The sequence below is a fragment of the Ixodes scapularis genome, unplaced genomic scaffold (assembly GCF_016920785.2).
Source record: "Ixodes scapularis isolate PalLabHiFi unplaced genomic scaffold, ASM1692078v2 PGA_scaffold9__187_contigs__length_104089568, whole genome shotgun sequence".
Taxonomy (NCBI): Eukaryota; Metazoa; Arthropoda; class Arachnida; order Ixodida; family Ixodidae; genus Ixodes; species Ixodes scapularis.
In genome coordinates this window covers 34828634-34842960 of record NW_024609884.1, presented here as the reverse complement: position 1 = coordinate 34842960, position 14327 = coordinate 34828634, and the positions used below count along the sequence as shown (strand labels likewise).

The window sequence follows — 14327 nt, the reverse complement described above, 5'->3', positions numbered from 1 at the left end:
CTTTATCAATAATATAGCAATAATATATAAATATAGCGCCATATTTAAGACATTATGACCGAACAGAATATGGATTCTACGTGCTCTTGGCTGGTTTGGCCCTTTTTTTTAAATCAAGGCAACTTACATGTACTCGCCTTATGTTTTTTACCCAGTTCTTTCGCGCTTTGGGGTCTTGTGGAAATCTGAAGAAACTGCAAAAATCTTTCTCCACGCGATGGCTACAACCAGGTACGAAGCACCCTCCCATAGCGCGAGTCCGCAAACAAAATTTGGGATCTCCACCGATCGCCTGAAGTGCTTTTCTCACGGGTGCAATATGATCTTTTAGCAGACGATCATCTCGATCGACGCCCGGACTTTTGATAAACCATATTTTGCATCGCACCCCAGTATGAATTCTTATAAGTGTCTGAAACTCATTATATTTCAAACAAATGTAATATCAGAATGTCGTCTTTATTCACACGATTCAAACGACGGCGCTGGCTTGGAAGGCCGGCGCGTGGCAGACGGCATACTTCTTGCATTCGTCGTCTGCTGCAGTCATCTTGAGGACCGGAAGTTGCCGCCGTAAATATTTAACAAACAAGCGATTACCGGCACACTTCTGTCGCAACAAGCTTTCTATATCTGTGATTTTTTAGAAGTTTAAATCCTACTCTTAATTTTTTAACGGTCGGGTTTTCGTAGCGAAACCTAGCCACATGTATTTGTCCATAACAACGACCCTAGCAACGGTTTGTTTCGACCCATGACGTCACACAACGTTACTAAACCACTCAGTTGGGAAACTGCCATGAGGCTGCTCTGAAAGAGTGTCCCCGATCTGTCCTCGAGCACCGAGCTAATGGCGAACACAACGCCGCCATTTCTCCCGCAGCGGCCACTCGAGGAACTGCACGTGACGTCTATTATGGCTTTAATCGGCCATTCTGGCGCCGAAACAGCTAGGTACAGCGGAAGAGGTTACAGGCAGACTTGTACACGTTACTGAAAAATAGTAACGAATTACATTTACAATTACTCGAGGCTAAATTGTAATTTATTACAATTACAATTACCCTCCCATGAAAGTAACCGACCGTTACCCCAAAAAGTAATCCGTTACTTTCGTGGCGTTACTTTTAACATTATTGTCCTCGAGTAAGAAACAAAGAGAAGAGGGTTATTCAAGTTCTTATTGTTGCAACGTGTTCCATTTAACGACCTTGAGTATTTTGAGCAACAGCTGGCCCTCGAATGTCTCGTCAGACATTTTGCGTTATTTCTTACTCAATATGTCGACTGCTACGCTGAACACCATTTGAGCTGAGGCACTGGATGGGACTGCCATATTGTTCCTCACGAATGCTTCATGCTCTGCATTGAGCTTTTTCAGCGAAGCAAGGGAAATACTATTTAACTCGAATGTAGAGCAAAGCTTCGTCGTTGCAGCCGTTGCCTGCTATGCAAGAGATTTAGTAGATCCTTCCGATACCTTTGATACCGGCGATAAGGATATGATGCATACGCAAAGACGGCGGCGAAGTATCGGACATCGTTATCGGAGTCATCGGACCGATCTACTAAAATTCTCCATTGTCTAAATCGCGAAGCATGGGAAGTCATCAATAGCAAAATATAGTTGTAACAGTAAGGTGATAATTAAATAATAAATAATGTTTGGCTAGATATTCTTCTTCCTTTGGTTCTGAACCGCTCAAGCCTCACTTGAGATGTTGGTGAAGAGAAGAAAGTTTCCAGTATATAAATATAAGTAATAAAAGAAAAAAAAGGACACTGATAACAACAATTAATTAGAACGTCGGTTAAAACAAGGAAATGTAAACGCACGTTTGCCGTGTGTACCTTTCTTGGTGCCGTTCAAAAACGCACGGAGCACGAATCGACTGCAGTTTACTCCGGTGTTTTCAAGATAGACGTCCGCTGATGGCACGGGCAGCAAAGGGTAGAAGTAAGCCGCGCTATGGCCCCACTCACGAATTTCACTCTTTCCTCAAGCCTAGAATATCAAGTCTACGTCTGCCACCGTTATGTTTTATTTGTAAAAATATCTGCCTGAGATAAGATGGGCCCTGCTGGGACAAAACAGGAACAAGAAGAAGGGAAGACTATTACCATTTTTTAAGTGCTCGCGAAAAGCTCACTCACAAAAAGGGTAGGGCAGACGGAGCGTTGTCTCGTGTTGCGACATTATGAAAATGGTCGTAGTTAATTATTTTCAGTGCATTTACCGCATCAAGCTTCTCGAAGAGGCGCACAATCACTTGGTGTTCTCCTCTCCCCGTCTTCGGTCGCAAAGAAAAAACAGAGGGACTAAAAAAAAGGGAAAAATACTTGTCCCCTCCGCCCTCCCCCCCCCCCCCCCCCCCCCCCTTTTTATGTGTAGAAACGTTTATTTGGATTTTTTGACATTGTTGTTAGGGTCTAAAAAAAAAATAAATTCAAAGGCTTAGTGTTGCAAAAAAAAAAAAAAAAAAGGCTCTGCGGCACTGAGGTGCCAAGCCCCCTTTTGCGCTGGTCAATTCGCGTGATAGTGTCACTGCGCTCGATTTTACAAAAATGAAAAAAAAAAAAGAAAAAAAAAAAAACTTTATCTAGAAGGGGAGGGGGGGGGGGTTGGTTCTGACCAAAAAAATGTAACGGATTACAAGGAATCCGTTACGTGAAAAATGTAAGGGAATTACTTTAAAATTACTCTAGAAAATATGTAATTATTCCGTTACTAAATTACTGATAAATGGAAGGGATTACAAGTAATTTCATTACTTGTAACGGATTACGTACAAGTCTGGTTACAGGGGTGCCAGCCCCGTCTCCCCGGCGGACGCGCCGCGTCTTAGTACCGAAGTTAAAATGCACCTAGGTCGGGACGCGCTACCTGAAAGCACCGCTGAGGTTTTAAAAACATCACGCGCCGTTCATTTTGTACTAAACTCCAATAAATTTCAAACAAAAAGAGTCTTTTCAGTTTATTTTCACGCAAAAACGTGCTTTCTAAAAGCTCAAGTTGACCGCAGTACAGACAAATGATAAAGAGTGGCGCTGTTGTCGTATTTAGCTCGGTCTCGGTGGACGCCAGCGGCCCAGGTTTTGACGGCGAGTTTCCCAACTGTGTATTTTAGTAACGTTGCGTCACACTTACGGAGTGAATTGGCTGCCCATTGCCGCTCGGGGCGCTACGTGGCGTACTGGAAAAGGAAAACCGATCAGCCAACCCAAGCCAAGCCAAGCACATGCGGGCGCGCGGTTCCGTTCAAGCGCAGTCTTTGAGCTTATACCTTGGCCTGCCTTTGACTCTTCGACAGATCTATCATGCGTTGCTGTTGTGTGCCGTCGTGCACTTCGAAATTAAGAAACAAAGACCCCGGCCTGTACTTCCACGAGATCCAACCTGGACGTACGACAGCAGTGGATGGAGCTGTGTTCCACGTCTTCTGTGCACGTCCACGTACATCGAGATCATGTCGGCTATGGTCTTGCTTAATCGCTCCATTAGCCCGTTGGTCTGCGGGTGGTATGCCGTTGTTCGACGGTGGTCGGTGTGGCTCAATCGGAGTATCTCTTACGATAGACTCAACGAAAAACTTGGCTACTTCCACAGCGGTTCCCGACGGGAGTGCTTTTGTCTCGGCATACCGGGATGTCACATTCCCCAGTAAATTTAGCGGGGAAACTTAACCCGGAGGAGGAGGATAGGGTACGGAGTGGATGCTGTACCCTTCCCTCCTCCTCCTCCCCTCCTCCTCCTCCTCCTCAAGCGCTGCTCTCTAATTTCGCATTACAGAGATTTGTCAACGTCTTTAATTTTTTTACTTTTCAGAACAGTTTTTTTAATAAACGTACAAAGTAATTTCTGAAATTATACAGCGGGCCAGCGAGGCGAAAGTAATCAGAGTTCTAAACATTCGTGTGTGTGTGGATATGCACCATAAAAAGAAAAATCCTGTCATAAAGGAACTCTTGGGGTTTTTCGGCTTGTCCATATTTTGCACCGTAAAAATTGCTTTTAAGCACCCACTATAAAGGTTTTTGCTGAAAAAACCCATAAGGTGTTCTTTTTTTTTTTTATGCGAACGAGTTCAAGCTTTATCGCCCAGATGTCTTTCTAGTGCGGCTGGGGGGATAGTGCGTGAGGCGAAACCGTTCTTCACAAGCTGAACGAGTTCTTGGGGCGTCAAAGTACTTTTCAAGAACGGAGTTTTTTCTTTTAGAGTGCAGAGGCCAGCTTTTTTTATGCGCCATCCCGGTATGTAATCCTCTGGCTTGAAGCGCCTGCTGCAAACAACAGTAAATTGAGATTTGTCGTTAACAGCTATAGGTCCTTGGTATCTTCGTCTTCCACACGCTGCTTAAAGAGTCATCGCTGGGCAGCTCGTGAAAAGACTCCTAGAAGCCTTTCCCGAGTTTCAATGGAAGTTCGGAACACAGCAGTAGACCATCGCTGAGGCAACCGTTCAGCAGGAGGGCGGAACTGCGACTATAGTGTGTTTTCATTGGCGTAATTATGTCCACTGTTTGGTTGTTAGAACTAGCCTGGCTCGTACCAAAGGCGAACATTTGAAAGATGTATTTGACTCCATCAAATACGTGTGCACTGGGGCTTATGGGTTTCATCGCAGAACATGCAAACAACAATGTGACGGATTGACATCACGTGAAAAAACCCTATAGACTTGAGGTAAAATAGCTATGTGGGCTTGTTGGTAAATATTTAAGTGAAAAAGCGTATAAAAAATAAGTGAACACGAGAAAGAAGGAACAGAACCAAGCGCTTCTCTTCCTTCTTTCTCGTGTCCACGTATTTTTGAGGCGCTTTTAGAGCGCATCTCTTTGGCGCTTGTTGCCGGCTTGAGCGCCGTCGCCGCCGGCGTCGGCGTAACCGCGCGGTGCATTATGGGTAAATTTCCCCGCTAAATTTAGCGGAAAAAATTCCCCGCCAAAGTTAGCGGAAAAAATTCCTCGCTAAATTTAGCATTTAGCGGAAAACTTCCCTGCTAAATTTAGCGGAAAAAATTCCCGGCTAAATTTAGCGGAAATATTTCCCCGCTAAATTTAGTGAAAAAGTTTTCCCGCTAAATTTAGCAGAAAAATTTCCCCCCTAAATTTATCAAAAACAATTCCAAGCTGAATTTAGCAAAAAAAAAAAAAATTCCCCGCTAAATTTAGCGGGGAAATTTTTCCCAAAATGGGAGGCGAGTAAGAGTGGATGGGCCCCCCCCCCCCCCCCCCCCCCCTATATAGCCTCCTCTCCGTACTTTCCCCTCCTCGACCTCAAGAGCTGCGCTCTAATACGGCGTTACAGGGGATGAACGTCTTTCATTTTTTTTTCACTTACTCTAAAGGCAACCTGCAATGCTGTTTGGTTTGGCGCTATCTAGCGACTGAAGCAAGAAACATTGGGTATGCCTGGGAGTTACGGCTGCATCGTTCAAACGTGGGCTATTACTCTGGTGGCGCTGGGTAGCCGAGCGTCGGAAGGAAGAAATACTGGGTAGGGGCCAGGAAGCCTTGATCGCATAACATGCCAGTACGGCGCAAGCTACGGCCCTGGCGGGCCAATCGGAACGTGACTACGTATCACTGGAGTGCGCTTTTACTGCGCTTTTCGCTACGTCATGCTCCAATATGTGTGCGTTGCGCTCGCATATGTAGCGCATATCGTTCACCCTTTGCCAAGGTACAACGAGACAGGGTATAACCTTGGGCTCTCATTCTGTTGACGCTACCTGGCTGTTGCCGGCTGGCTATAGACGATTGCAAGCAGGACATCTGGCCACCGCGACGTGCAGGTGCGGAAACTGCTCTTATTCAGGCTGGGGACCAGTATATTGCTCATATCGGTACCGCGTCTTCTGCTAAAACTGTTGAATTCCGGATACGCACGACAGCGTCCAGAGAAAAACAAGAGTATAAATAAGTACCTAAACCTCAAATTATTGCAAAATGTTTTTTGTAAGAGCACAACTCTGTGATCACTGTGCAAATGCTTGTGGCTTGAATGATTTAAAAAAAAAATAACGTTTTGTTTTGCGCTTTAGGCAATTTCTTTTTAATGGAAAAACCTGTCTTTTTTTTTTTTGTAAAGTTTCGGGGGACGTGCAAATTGTTTAGATCCCTAACTAGACAAATGTTTGGTTTTTGGAGTGGAACAGTAAACGGAGGCATAGTCTCGAAGTGCAGAGATATGCTGAAATTCTACTGGCCTCAACAGTCACAGTAGCAATGCCGACATGTTTATCAATTATATCTCACTGGCAGGGGGGGGGGGGGGGGGGGGGGGCGTTTTTTTTGTCCTGACGAACTGTACAAAGGCGATGTAACCAAGATGAAACCTCGAGCGTTATCTCCGAGGTCTGGAGGGTGGTGGTGGTCCACTGCATGCAGACGAACACGCAGTTTCAGCGCCGTCAAATACCTTCATTTAACTTTGTTTCACATTAGGCCAGAGCGTAACCGACTCTACGAGCCGAAGAGGCCAATCAAAGAGCGCCAAAAATGCACCGTCACGATATTTTTTTTTATTTTGTTGTGAGTCTGCTTTAACCAATCAAGCGCAGTGAATCCACGGTGATCTGGTGCTTATAGTACGTGCGTCATGTTCGTACGCCTTCCAGCCCTTGACTGCGCTCTTACTTTTGGCGTAACAAAGTATGCTGCTCCGTTCCAAAACACGATAATATGAAGCCCAGTTTAATCCTTTACTCAAGCACGCACGACGATTTCACCGTCTCGTGGCTAAAATGTTCTGATTTGTTCACGATAAGGACCAAGTCAAATCATTTTTGTTATTTTAATTTGTTTTATAATTCGCTATCAGCACCAGTATCACTTTGTTCTGCTAACCAATGAAATAGCCGGTTTGAATTTCGGGATGTAACCGTGCGTTCTTTCTGGAACTGAGCACAGCAAGCTCGACCGTCGACCGAAGCGCTAACGACAGATTGTTCGAGTTTGGGTTTTGAAGGCCCTGCCAGAATCGGCAGCAAGCGTTCAGCGACATTAGGCATCGTCAGCCGCACTCTCCGTGTCAGCAGCTGCGGTCTCAGTTTGGGACCTGCGTCACAACAGGGCCCGTTAACATGTGCGACGAGGTACCCAAGCCTCAAGAAAGCAAGGCTGACACTTCGCCGACGCCCAGCACGTTGGCAGCGGAGGCCGCCTCCCAGGAATCGATGGATTACCGTGAAAATGTCTCAGCCTGCGCCGAGGACGATGCCACACCTGGGGCCTGCGGTGGCACGAGCGACCCCACTGACTTCAAGCAGTTTGCCACACAACGCGAACTCGATATCATGTCCTGGGTTCGGGAATCTACAAAACGTGCGGTTTATTCGGGTCTGCGCGCCCCCGACGACAGCTTGGGAGCCCGTGGAGACACAAGACCAGTTGCCAATGCCTTCCCTTGGGCTGAGGACTGCTCGACTTTCCCGAGCTTTTCAGGCATGAGGGCCCCCAGAGGCTCCCCAGTGTTCACCGATGCTCGGACCACCAGTCAACAGCCAAGCGCAAGTTTCACCAGATCAAGAGCCCGGGACGGAAGTTCCCAGGTAACGCTTCATAGTCATTCGAATTGCTATCGACTATCCTTGTATACAGCGCAATCTATAAACCTCGCTTGCCCGGCTCAAAGGAACGTAGCACGCTTCTAGAACCGGCGTCTTATACTTCCCAGTCAGCATGGTACTCAAGCATCTGGTTTCGCCGATGAATATTTCAGGCAGGCCTTGCATGTGTACTATACGTAGTCGGCTGCAACAGTTTTGGGGGACGTGGGAGCGCCAGCCGAAATGCGCCCCTGCTCCTCCTGACGGCGCGCCACCGCTCAAGTACCACGCTTTGCGCATGCGCATACTTTCGTGCGTGCGGTTATGTAATTGGTTTATTTGCTTCCGTCCGACGCGTACGGGATAACCGGGACCGCGCGCAAGATGCCGCTTTGTAAGCCGTTATGCCGCGTCTGCCTCAACCACCGCGATGAGTGACGAAGCTCGAGTGTTTCAGATGTCGTTTTGCGGCACCTTGCGGCGGTCTCGGTTATCTCATGCGCGTAGGACTGAAACTGGTAAAGGCTGGTTCACACTGCCCCATTTTGTTTTTGTTAAGTTACGTTACGTATAAGTCACCGAAACATTAGCCGCCTCGGTGGCTCGGAGGCGAGAGCGCCGGCCTAGGGATCCCCATATGGCGGGTTCGAACCCCGGCCGAGGTGCCCGTAATCTGACGGAGGCTTATTGCGGAGAAGGCGCCGTGTAACCGAGCTTTCGGTTGCACGTCAAAAGATCCCCAGGTGGTCGAAATTAATCCTCAGTCCTCCGTTGGGGCGTGCCAGATGCCCGTCGTTGGTTTGGCACGTAAAACCCCCAAATTTGACCGAAACAGTCGTGTCTCGAATGTCGCGAGTCATGCTTTCTCCTGAACTGGTTGCCTCGCTTAATATGAAGCACAGAGGTCCCGGTGACTTCATCGTAATGTTTCGTAACGTAACTTAACGTCAGAAGGCGCAGCAAGTCCTTTCGGCCGGCGCTTCTGTGCTCCGCAAACGTTTGCTGCCGACTGTATGCGTGGGTGCCGGCAAGCATGTGCGTTTCAGACTTGCCACAGCTTGAGTTTTCCGTGCTCTGCTCGCTTGCTGAAATAACGGGCTTGCGGCTGGTAAGTTACGATTTTGGCACGATGGGTCAAGAGTAATTTGAAGCTTTAATGCACAATTGATAGCGGGGCATTTTGGCCTCTTCGCTGTATTTTCTTGTGTGGGCGGGGCACATATAATTGCAAGCTTGCCAGGTATGCCGGGTTCAGACACTTTGCATCAGCGGACGCCGATCGTACTATCTTACTCACGGTTAGCGGGAACACGGGAGCGCGTGGCACTCCAACGACACGGCACCAAGGCCGAGAATAACAATCAAGATTTAAATCGTGATTTAGATCGCACCGATTTGGCTATAATGATTTAAATCAAACACTACTATTACCCAGAATAATACTGAAAAGATTTCTATTTACCGTTTGTCGATCAGTCTTTGCTTGCCAAAGGCATTTTGTATTTAAAACAAGAATGGCCAAGCAGTAAATATTTATATTAGGCAGTCATAACAAAAACGCACATCTAGTGATAAAAAGTTGCTATTTTTAGCTGAAGTGATTTAAATTATCTAAGCTTGATTTAAATCGCACGAATCTGATTTAAATAAATCTGAATTAGAATAAATATGATTTAAATTAAATAAATCTGAGTTAAAAGAAATAAATGATTCAAATGAAATAAATGATTCAAATGAAATAAATGATTCAAACGAAATAAATGATTTATATGAAATAAATATGATTTAGATCACATCTAATTTATTTGATTAAACAGTGATTGTATTTTTCCCTTGTTCAGCACTGAGCTGCAGCGCATCTGCACCGCAGCAGTCGCGCGGCTGGCCGTTAGTGCCCGATAGCACCCTATGCCACGCGCTCACGTGTCCCTGCTAGCTGTGAAGATAGTACAGTCTCCATCGATGTGAAAAACCCACCGGGAGCACGTGGCCGAGACGCGGCGTGCGTTGTTACAGTTCCATATCGCTCCGAGGGGAGCAAAATTTGATAACCCAACCAAAATTATCTCGGTGCGCACTGACGAAGCGCCTTCCCTCCCTTCGAAACGACATAGAATTTCCCAAAACGCGAGCGGCGCCCCCACCGGGCGTTGTCTAGGCCACGCCCTCCGAGTGGGTCTTTTATATTGTTGGAGACTGTACAGTCTAGGACGAAGACGGAGGCACTCGCGGCCTCTGACTATGCGCGCGCGTCATGCCGGTGAAGGGAAAAACCACCGAGGAACGTCAGAATGGCCCACAATGCTATTCAATGATTTCGCGTAAAAAAGAAAAACTGTTGGACGTTCGTCCATAGGAAAAACAAAACAAGGAGTTCTTTTCGCTCATATTTGTTTACTTTCAAATAATGAATGCATCACCTACGGTAACGTCTGTGTAAATCGTAGCGCGATACGTTAAGAAAGATTTGTGCGGTCTCTTCAAAGGGTCAACGACTCATCCTGGGTTCACGCTGTAGGTTAGGATTGCTTTGAGACAGTGTTGGACAAAATACTCAAAGTATTTAAGTTAATACATACCTGTTTCATAGTGTATTTAAAATACTGCTCAAGTTACTTTCGCTGTAAAGTATTTTGAGTAGAGTACAAATACTTAGAAATATAATTCAATTACTTTAGAAGATGCTTTCGCTTTGCGTAATCTGTATCGACATCAGTGACAAACACAATTATACAGTTGCTCAAATCGGGTTTACCAGAATGGTTTATTAACACCCAACAACACAAAATTGAAGAAAAAAAATCGTAAGAGCAGGATATCACTTATTCATGTTACAATTTCCGGAAAAAAGAGTAATTTCAGTTATATGACATCGTTGAATATCACGTCCTGCGGCGCACCTTAGACGCATCGTTCAACTACAATTCATATTCCCTATAGGGCGAGTTCACTATAAACGAACTTGGAATACGGAGATGAGTGAATGAATAACGAAGAGAGCCCACATAATAGCCACAGCACTAATCGCGTGCAAGTAGGTTGCGTTCAGGAAGGCACTCAACGTTGGGTACGCTTTGTTGGCATTTTGAGAGGTCATCCTGCTTCTAGTTCAGCTGTCCTGTTCTCTGCTTATCAAAGTTCGCTTAAAGACAGTGTTCGCAAAAACAATAAATGCCAAACTGAAAAAAAAAAAAACCTTGATGTTTTGCCGTAATTGGGTTAAATATACTGTAAAACCCTTTATTTTCGCGGCCTCTAGTTTTCGCGAATCGGTCACAGATGACATAATCGCGACCACTAAATTTCGCGAATTCCAGACGCCTGCATTGAAAATCTTAAGGACCGAAATTTTCGCGCGCCCTTAAATTTCGCGAATTCTCCAATTCGTGAAATTCGCGAAAATTGAGGGCTCGCGAACATTAAGGGTTTTACAGTACTACAAGCAAAAAAAAAAAGTATTCTTTTTGTGTTCACTTCTCATTTTCTTCTATTCGTTATTTTCTTGGCACTGAAGTCTGCATTGCTGTCGTGGGTAGTTTCCTGTTTTGTGTTGCGCCTTAGTGTGACAATCTTTACTTCCGTAGAACCGCCCCTTTTGTTTGTGGATTTTTTGAAAGAAACTCTGGGGAAAAAAGGCGCTTTTGTGAGGGCGAGGGGAAAACCTTCGTTGTACGAACTTTGGGGTGAAATATGAGTCACAATAGGCATAGAAGCGATGTTTTCACGAGCTAACTCTAAGTCATCGGGAGTTATCGGAGCTAGCAACAGGATTTAGTTGCTCGAAAGAACAAGTTTGCTCGTGCGAAGCCCACGCAACTTTATACGGAAAAACTCGGGAATTGGCGGAATGTCAAATGTAATTGAGATAATCAGTACCAGATACTCAGAAATGTAATTAGAATGGAGTCTCAAATAAGATACCAAGTACTTCAAAAAGAATTTGAAATGCAGTATCTTGAGTAGTGTATTTGAGATAGGCACAAGTCTGCTTTGAGAACGGTGTTTGCCAAGGCTTTTGAAGTTAGCTTTCCTACGTTGTGGGGTAAATGTGTAGACGCTACAGTTCGGCGTTCTTGTTTGTGGTTACCTTGTGTCCTCGTGTTGGTTGATTAATTATACAATTTTTCAAACAGTTTCAGTCGATGGGGGAGAGCCTCTCGGTTACTTCGTACTTCATCGTTAGCAATTTCAATACCTCGGTTCGTTGAGACTGTAGGACAAAGTGATCAGTGCTCATCGAGACGAAATGGACCAGCGGAACGCGTGGCCACGCGTACTTGCTGCGCCATCCGCCGAGAAGAACCGTGCGATTTGGTGTGGCGGGACCCACATGCGCGTAGCTGAGTCGAGCAGTCGGCTACTTTCCGCACTCGGGTCGAGACCTCCGAACCGTTATCACTGCAGACCACACATTTCTAATTCAACCGTCTTTTTTTCTTTTTTTCCTTTTAAATCTAAATCGCCACGCGTAAAAACAAAGCTTTATTTTTAATTATTTGAATAAAAAATTCACGTACCATGACGCTACACATAAAAAAATAATAGAGTTGTGTGTATATTTATACAGTCTAGAACTTGGTCGGCCTCAACGTGCGACGAGTCTTCCAGCTGTAGATGAGAAATTTAGCCAGTGCAGTACAACTGCTAGCCTGGCGTCTTTAACGTGCATCACGCAGTAGAGATAGTCGACCGCACACCGGTTACGATGCTCATCCAGATGGAAACGGGCAGGGTTGGGGATTGAACCCAGGATCCTGGGTACTACACATTTATTAAGCATAAACTGAGCTCTGTGCCAGGGGTGGTCAATTCTTTCCTCTTTTCTGTGATGTTCGGGACAAGTTGCATGCCATTGCGAATAACATGCACGTTATTGGGAGTAAAAAGAATATATAAAAAATACGTGCGTTCTGTATGTCAATGGCTATAGCGTCAATAACCCTTCGAAAGTTGTGCACCGAGAGCGAACAGCTGCTGTGTGCAAGGCTCAGCTGTGCACTTGTACGACTCGCGACATCGGCATCGCAAGGTTTCTCCAGCGGAATCATGCGCTCCGTTGTTCCATTTCTTTTCGTTGGTCACTGTACAGCAGTGTCTTTGATTAGCGGCGACTCAATATTGGGTTTGAAGATAGATATAAAGCGACTCAAAACCTCTGCCAGCGACAAGGGACAACATTGCAGCGACATTAGGGATGTTTCGAGGGACGACGATTAAGCTCCTCCCGCAAAGCCCTTCACCCTTTTTGCTTAAGCAAAGCGAACGCTGAAAAAAAGGCGAGCGGAGAGAAGGAAAGCACCAATCATGGCAAGCGGAGAATTTCGTGGGAGGGGCTCCTCACCCTTGTGTTGCAAAAGACCACAGTTAGTTGCACAACTTGTTTGAACGAATCTTGAATTTCTTTCAGACGGCCTTTATTCCTCCGGACCAGACGCAGTATATCTCCGACTTGCTGACCTTCATACGGGATTTGGATCGTCCAGGGCCATCCTTCCTTTTCCAGCCCAACAGAGATCAGCCCGCTGGTGCTGGGCAGGTAGACGATGTCGAAGAAACTCTGACCAGGCTCGAAGCCAGCCTCCCTGAAATAAATGCGTTTGTGGATTCGATCTGTGAAGAAGGCTCTCCTAAAGTGAGCCCAAAGAAATGACGGGAATGCTACACAAGATCCATAAGCATAGCATCCCAGTAAAAACAACCCCCCTCGAAAAAAAAAAAGAAAAAGAAAAAAAAAGCGATTTTTGTGGTGTTTGGGTATCCTAGGTTACCAGGTCATCTGTCACGCTTGAATTGCTCAGCTCTCTCGCTATATACGCATTCGGCTCTTTATGTAGCTTTTCATACAGTATAGTTGAGCAAGCTGAGCCCATTGATAGAATGATAGGGCTCTTCCTATATAGAAGTCACGTACCGTGAATATCATTGTCAGTTCGAATGTTGTCCGGCTATTTTACCCTTGTCGTCCCTGCTTGCTCTTTGCTCGTTGAAATAAAGTGATCGTAACAACTTTTGGCTCGTTTCTTGCGCCAGCGCGGCCTCCCCGAAGGAATGTAGCGGCGGTCGAACATTGCTAGTATAATGAAGGTTTGAATATCACTTCAAAGTTTTTAAGTGGCGGAATTTACCGGTGACCTTTCGGCACTTTGAAAACGTCGTTTTCCGTCGAATCTAGGAAGGACAACTGACTGTTTTTGAATGTGCTATATTGCCGCGCGCCAAGTAGGCAGCGCGGCCGTGGCCTAACGGTTATCGCGCTTGCCTCCCACGCGAAGGGCCAGGGTTCGATTCCTGGGAGCGGCGCATCTTTTTGTTTATTCCTGCAGACTAGTATTCCGGTAAATTCGAGAACCGTCTACGCCGAATGCTCCAGAAGCCCACGCGTGTACAAAAGCGGCTCCGCGTGGCAAGCCGGGGTGAGTTTCGCCCCAGCGTTCGACTCTGCTCTTTCGCCGACTTCGACGCCCCCGACGCTCTGCTGTTATCTTCTGTTTCCTTTTTATTTTTGGGCACAAGTTCGCCCCCATTAAACGTTTAGTTTCTTCAGTCATTATTGCCTCATCACTTGTCATTCGTGACAATATTATTAAGTCGATCTTGTAAAAAATGTTGGGTAAAGTTAACGTAGTTGTTCATGTTTTCGAAATAGCTTCAAGTAAAATAGGTTTGGAGGTTTCACTAACCCGGTATAATCGGGGCCCATTTTATGTGGCTTTTTAGTTACAAGTGAATATGTGTGAATAAGTTTCGCAGGGGTTCAAGGAGCTCGGGCGCCCTAGC

General features: G+C 45.9%; 1 protein-coding gene across 1 annotated transcript; it reads left to right on the top strand.

The window, feature by feature from the left end:
* The first annotated feature begins 6881 nt into the window (after nucleotides 1-6881).
* LOC115316412 lies at nucleotides 6882-13285 on the top strand. The gene is made up of 2 exons (XM_029975792.4): nucleotides 6882-7553; nucleotides 12958-13285. The coding sequence occupies exons 1-2, from the start codon at nucleotides 7086-7088 to the stop codon at nucleotides 13198-13200; spliced, it is 711 nt and encodes a 236-aa protein (XP_029831652.2). The 5' UTR covers nucleotides 6882-7085; the 3' UTR covers nucleotides 13201-13285.
* Nucleotides 13286-14327: the final 1042 nt, after the last annotated feature.

Bases quoted from the DNA above. Each gene is read 5' to 3' on its own strand.
- LOC115316412 (XM_029975792.4), top strand. From the start codon at position 7,086: ATGTGCGACGAGGTACCCAAGCCTCAAGAAAGCAAGGCTGACACTTCG. The intron at 7,554-12,957 runs GTAACGCTTCAT...AATTTCTTTCAG, and splicing joins CCCGGGACGGAAGTTCCCAG to ACGGCCTTTATTCCTCCGGA.